Raw genomic sequence first — 6,129 nt, 5'->3', positions numbered from 1 at the left:
ATTCTCCCATCCGGACCAATGCAATTTGAAATATTATTATAGAATATAGAATAGCAGGCTTATAAATGACCTTATTATAGCCAATTCGCACATTTATATATACATATATTATCTTTCAAATGCCCGAGTTCAATTTGGATTTAGTATCACCAGGCGTGCATAAGAACAGATAATGAAATCGACTGTACTTTTTTATTTTCACCACAGTGCAACCGTTTTGAAACTAATTTCAGATCTAATTGTTGCTGCATGCTAACAATAGGGAACAGAAACTAACTGTGTTTCAATATTTGTCAAAAACGTTACCTTTTGTGGTAGAATTATCCCGAATAATAAGAGTTATTGAAATAATTCATACAGAACTATGAACCTTGAACCCTATAGAATCTTACAGGAAGTGTAGTTTTTAAAAAATGCCGATGCAGATCCAGACATACAAAATGGCCACAAAAAAATACAATTCCCATGATTCAAGGTTTTACAAAATGGTCGCCTCTCACTGAATATACACACATTTCGAAGAGGAAAATCTATCTATATAACACCTATTCCTAAACGAACGTATTGATGATAATATACATTCTAAATGCTGTTGTGACATGGTTATGATGTTTATACTTGAATACGTTTGAAATAAAAATCACTACTTTTATAGAACAGTCTGGAAAATATTGATTTATGACCAGATGTCATTTGCGGTGCGCCGAAGGACCGCACGGGCGGAAGAGAGGTTAAAGGTTATGTTAAAGTGGTATGTGGTCCAGTTATGCTGACCTGATTACGTCCTCTTGAAGTTGACAGGCTTCAGATTTGAAAGTACATCATCTTCATAATGTATCTTTGCCATGTTTCCTATGCAACATATTTTTCTTCAAAGTTTGATTGATTGATTGATTGAAAACTTTATTAACAGATTGCAGAATGGGTACAGTACAGTACGGCTCAATACATACAATTGTTAAGGGGATGCAGACCAGAGAAAGACTTTCGTCTTGTTTACATCAGGGTCCCCCATGTAGATAGTAACTAGTAACTGATGGGTTCAGATAAATGTAGTGGAGTAAAAAAGTACAATATTTCCTTTGAAATGTATAGTGGAGTAAAAGTACAACGTCCCCTAAAATGTAAATACTCATGTAAAGTACAAGTAGCTCGAAATTGTACGTGAGTAAAAATACTTAGTTACTTTCCACCACTGTCAGCGGTGAATTGTCAGAAGAGGACTTCTGCACCAAAATGTCCGGTTGTGAACGCTTTTGAACGTATGGAGAATGACTTGGAAGCCACATGTGGAAAACACTCTATCACATGGACGCTCACAGCTCACTCCAGCTCACTCCATGGTGTGGACTCTCACAGCTCACTCTCCATGGTGTGGACTCTCACAGCTCACTCTCCATCGTGTGGACTCTCACAGCTCACTCTCCATGGTGTGGACTCTCACAGCTCACTCTCCATGGTGTGGACGCTCACAGCTCACTCTCCATGGTGTGGACGCTCACAGCTCACTCTCCATGGTGTGGACGCTCACAGCTCACTCTCCATGGTGTGGACGCTCACAGCTCACTCTCCATGGTGTGGACGCTCACAGCTCACTCCATCGCTCACAGCTCACTCCATCGCTCACAGCTCACTCCATCGTGTGGACGCTCACAGCTCACTCCATCGCTCACAGCTCACTCCATCGCTCACAGCTCACTCCATCGTGTGGATGCTCACAGCTCACTCCATCGCTCACAGCTCACTCCATCGCTCACAGCTCACTCCATCGTGTGGATGCTCACAGCTCACTCCATCGCTCACAGCTCACTCCATCGCTCACAGCTCACTCCATCGCTCACAGCTCACTCCATCGCTCACAGCTCACTCCATCGCTCACTCCATCTGTTGCTCTACAGCCAGTGACCTGGTGCTTCATCATCATAGGAGCTGGTCGATGGAGAAGAAGCCTCCTGGGACCCTCTCAGCCTCCTGGGACTCTCTCAGCCTCCTGGGACCCTCTCAGCCTCCTGGGACTCTCTCAGCCTCCTGGGACCCTCTCAGCCTCCTGGGACTCTCTCAGCCTCCTGGGACCCTCTCAGCCTCCTGGGACTCTCTCAGCCTCCTGGGACCCTCTCAGCCTCCTGGGACCCTCTCAGCCTCCTGGGACTCTCTCAGCCTCCTGGGACCCTCTCAGCCTCCTGGGACTCTCTCAGCCTCCTGGGACCCTCTCAGCCTCCTGGGACTCTCTCAGCCTCCTGGGACCCTCTCAGCCTCCTGGGACTCTCTCAGCCTCCTGGGACCCTCTCAGCCTCCTGGGACTCTCTCAGCCTCCTGGGACTCTCTCAGCCTCCTGGGACCCTCTCAGCCTCCTGGGACTCTCTCAGCCCACCATAACTCAAGATGCACGTCTGTTCTCTTCACCCCACTGCTTACAAACATTACCAACGCAAACAAACCTTCCACAGCCTGAACGTTTGTGTAAAACATATGACCTCATCCATCGCTCTGGTCGCATGTCGCTCGTATTATTTGTGTGTAAAACGCAGCCCTACTAAAGCCTTACTCCACGACACCAGAGGGGACGGGGACGTCTGTCTATCTAAAGTACGAATCCACCACAGGAAGAAAAAATACATAATTTACGTATAGTATTGGCGAAGGTCCAAGCCATACGTAATATATGTATGTATTGTATAAATATATATTCGGCAAAAGTCCAAAACAAACGGTGCAACCAGATGTTGAACCAACAATCATTGCAGTGGTGGGTGAGTGCTCTCACCACCATCTTACTATCCTTATAGTTAGAGGGTTAGTTTTAACATTAAGCTTAACGGTTATGTTTAAGACATAAAGTCAGGGTTAAGGTTAGGGTTCGATCCCCAGCAGGGGAACTTGAAGGTTTTCTGAATTTGTAAAAAGTCAAAACATTTTGAATATGTAATATATGTACTCCGCTATCTGCGACACTATTTCACAAGAACACCGTCGCTGCATCCTTAGCCCCGCCCCGGATGATGGTGATTGGTTTAAAGACATACAAACAAGCCAGAGTGTTTCCCCCCTATAGCGGAATGATAATAGGTCTCAGCCAGACCTCTCTGTGGCGACACGAGACCTGGCTGAGGGGAAAAAACCTCAACAGTCATGAAACTGTGAATGAGGCTCTGACTTTATGAGGCCAAACATTTTTTGTGTAGCTCTTACACCCAAATTAGGTTTTAATTCTGGTTTAGTGCCAGTCAGGGGCGTTTTTAGGGTTAGAAAACATTGGGGGCTTCAGCCCGGGGGGGTGGAGGGGGCTTTTTTTTTTAAACACAGAAATACGCAATTTTAGAGTAATTAGAGATGAATACTGAATAACTAGAACCATTAGAGGTTCTCAAAGTGAGGTCCAGGTCCATGAGAGGGATCTGGGCAGTCCCCATAGAAAATTCAAAGTTAACAGGACCAAATCATCAGTTTATTATTTATTTATTTAACCTTTATTTAGCCAGATAAAACGTTGATCTGGTCCAAGAAGCCCCAACAGGAGTACAAATATACATATATACACATATATATATACATATATATATAATATATATATACATATACTGTACATACATACACACATATACACCAATAACAAAATAAAAACACAGTTAAGAATCATACACATAAGCAAATAAACAAACAAACAAACATATGCACAGCCTATGTACAAAAGAAATAAACAGTTCATCTCTAGTCTTTACAGTTTTCTTCAATTGCATAAACACTCAAATCAAAAGTATTACACAATTATCAAAACCTGACACTCAAGGAGCAAAATATAGGCCCAGATTTGCACCCCTACAATGTCAGCCTCACACTTTTTGCAAAACAATACACACAGTGATTTGCAAAACACTAAACACACTTGCATTACATTAGACACCGAATGTCAAATTACCACACATATGAGCCAATTGGTTAAACACAGCCATCAGATGCACAAACACACCATTGCTTAATTGTAGATACACCAATCAGGTTTAAGCACTATAAAAATGCAGCAGGTGAGTTCACCTGTCTTCAACCAAAATGGAAGGAGAGTGAAGTACTGTACACAGAGAACGTGAAAATATACAATACATTCACCAAACACTACACAAGACAACCAATGATGCAGACTGATGAAAATATACATTTTCTCCCATTTTCCCAAATCAGTCAACATGGAGAATCACAACAAAAAAGTATCTTGCCAGATCCAGCTAGGCAAAGAGATAATATCTAGTATTTTCTGTTTAAATGTTTTCAATTATTTAATTTTTTTTACTGTAATTTTAACCTGTACTGGATACAGTATTTTATGTTTGTCTGATATTTGCTGAGCTTACAGTGTTATGCACATAGTAGCATGAAAACTGGAACATGTATTGTTGTGATTCTCCATGTTGAAATGTTGACTGATTTGGTTATATGGAGAGAACATTTATATTTTCATCAGTCTGCATCATTGATTTGGGTATATGGAGAGAAAATGTAATTTTTTTCATCAGTCTGCATCATTGATTTGGGTATATGTAGATAAATAAATTATATTTTCATCAGTCTACAGCATTGGTCTTGTGTAGTGTTTGGTGAATTTATTGTATATTTGCACATTCTCTGCGTACTTCACTTACAGTACTCTAATCACTGAGAAGTAGAATTGCTAAATGTGTTTTAGGTTAAGCACAGCAGTGTGTGTAACTGGTTCAAACAGAATTAATTCATATGAAACGTGTGTTTCATATGGTAATAAAATGTAGTTTTTATAAATTAGTGTATGGTTTTGACAAGTGTTTAATTTAGCAAAGGATCTGAGGTGTTCTGATAATTGTGTGTGTGGTTGTGCTAATTGTGTGTTTTGAAACACCGGGCCCCGTTTTCAAAATCATGCTTAGGCAATCGAAAAAAAACTGTATTGTGTTTCATTATATACATATGTTTCAGTCTTCTCATAAAAAAAAGATTAGATTTTTGGGTATTTTCCTGCCTTTGGTCCACTTTGCATTCACATCTCAAATGAACCGCAGCAGGGTTCATAATAATAATAATAATAATAATAATAATAATAATAATAATAATAATAATAATAATAATAATAATAATAATAATAATAATAATAATAATAATAATAATGCATTTGATTTATAAGCCGCCTTTCAGGACACTAAAAAAAAAGTCCACAAATCGGTGAATGAAAAAATTAGAGAATCAAATGAAAACTACTTACTAAAAATGGATGTTTAAAAGTCCTAAAAACCAACAAAAAATACCAAACACTAACAAACATTCAGCACAGACAATGGGGATGCTGACATAAAAAAAAGTAAAAAAAAAGTAAAAAAAAAAGAAAATGTAAACAATTTTTTTTTTTTTAGATCCGGGGCTAGGAGAAAAACATCCGGGGCTAAAGCCCCGGAAGCCCAGGGCTAACGACGCCACTGGTGCCAGTATCACTGCCTACCTAATGTACTGTCCAGTGTGTACAGGTTCTGGGTGTGGAGACAGTAACCTGGCAGGGAAGGATCACTGCTACCTAATGTACTGCCCAGCGTGTACAGGTTCTGGGTCTGGACTAACCTGGCAGGGAAGGAAACAATTCATTTAAAATGTGGTGTGTTGCTGCACCCACCAGAAATTGCTTTTTTTTTATACAAGGGAAGAAAGTGGTGCTGGGAAATAAAGAATAAATATAATTAGATTTAGATTAGTTTCTTTGCAAAAAAAAATCAACAAACATGTTCCACAGATTCAAGGAAGTTGCATACAATTATTGAAAAGATAAATACATCTTTGTCTACCGCGCTCTCTACCTGTGGAGCAAATGACCTGCCGTCGTCAGGGGGGCGCCTGCTCTGTCGAAGCTTTTAAATCCCTGCTTAAGACCCATCTTTTGTCTCTCTCCTTCAACCTACCCTGATCTCACCTAGTCGGGTACTGACCCTTAGATTAATCTGTCTAGTTTAGTTAGGATGTCTATCTGCTCCCATGTCTACAGAAAATAATTTATTAACCCCTGTCTCTGTCTCTGAGTGAATTTATCAATATAGACATTCCAGTGACCTTCTACCTCATACTGGACATGAGCACCAACCGGTCCCATGGAACAGCTTCTAAGAAGGGAGATCCCCC

General features: G+C 40.5%; 1 protein-coding gene across 1 annotated transcript in view; it reads left to right on the top strand.

The window, feature by feature from the left end:
- LOC311243083 (protocadherin Fat 4-like) overlaps positions 1-2,452 on the top strand; it is a gene marked incomplete at both ends in the record, with an annotated part of 66,480 nt that extends 64,028 nt beyond the window's left edge. The window contains one exon of the mRNA XM_084332154.1: positions 1,389-2,452. Coding sequence (XP_084188280.1) covers positions 1,389-2,452 — 1,064 coding nt within the window. The remainder of the gene's footprint in view (positions 1-1,388) is intronic.
- Positions 2,453-6,129: the final 3,677 nt, after the last annotated feature.

The sequence above is a fragment of the Notolepis coatsorum genome (genome assembly GCF_963971535.1).
Source record: "Notolepis coatsorum genome assembly, chromosome: 16".
NCBI lineage: Eukaryota > Metazoa > Chordata > Actinopteri > Aulopiformes > Paralepididae > Notolepis > Notolepis coatsorum.
This window is presented reverse-complemented; position numbering and strand designations above follow the sequence as displayed.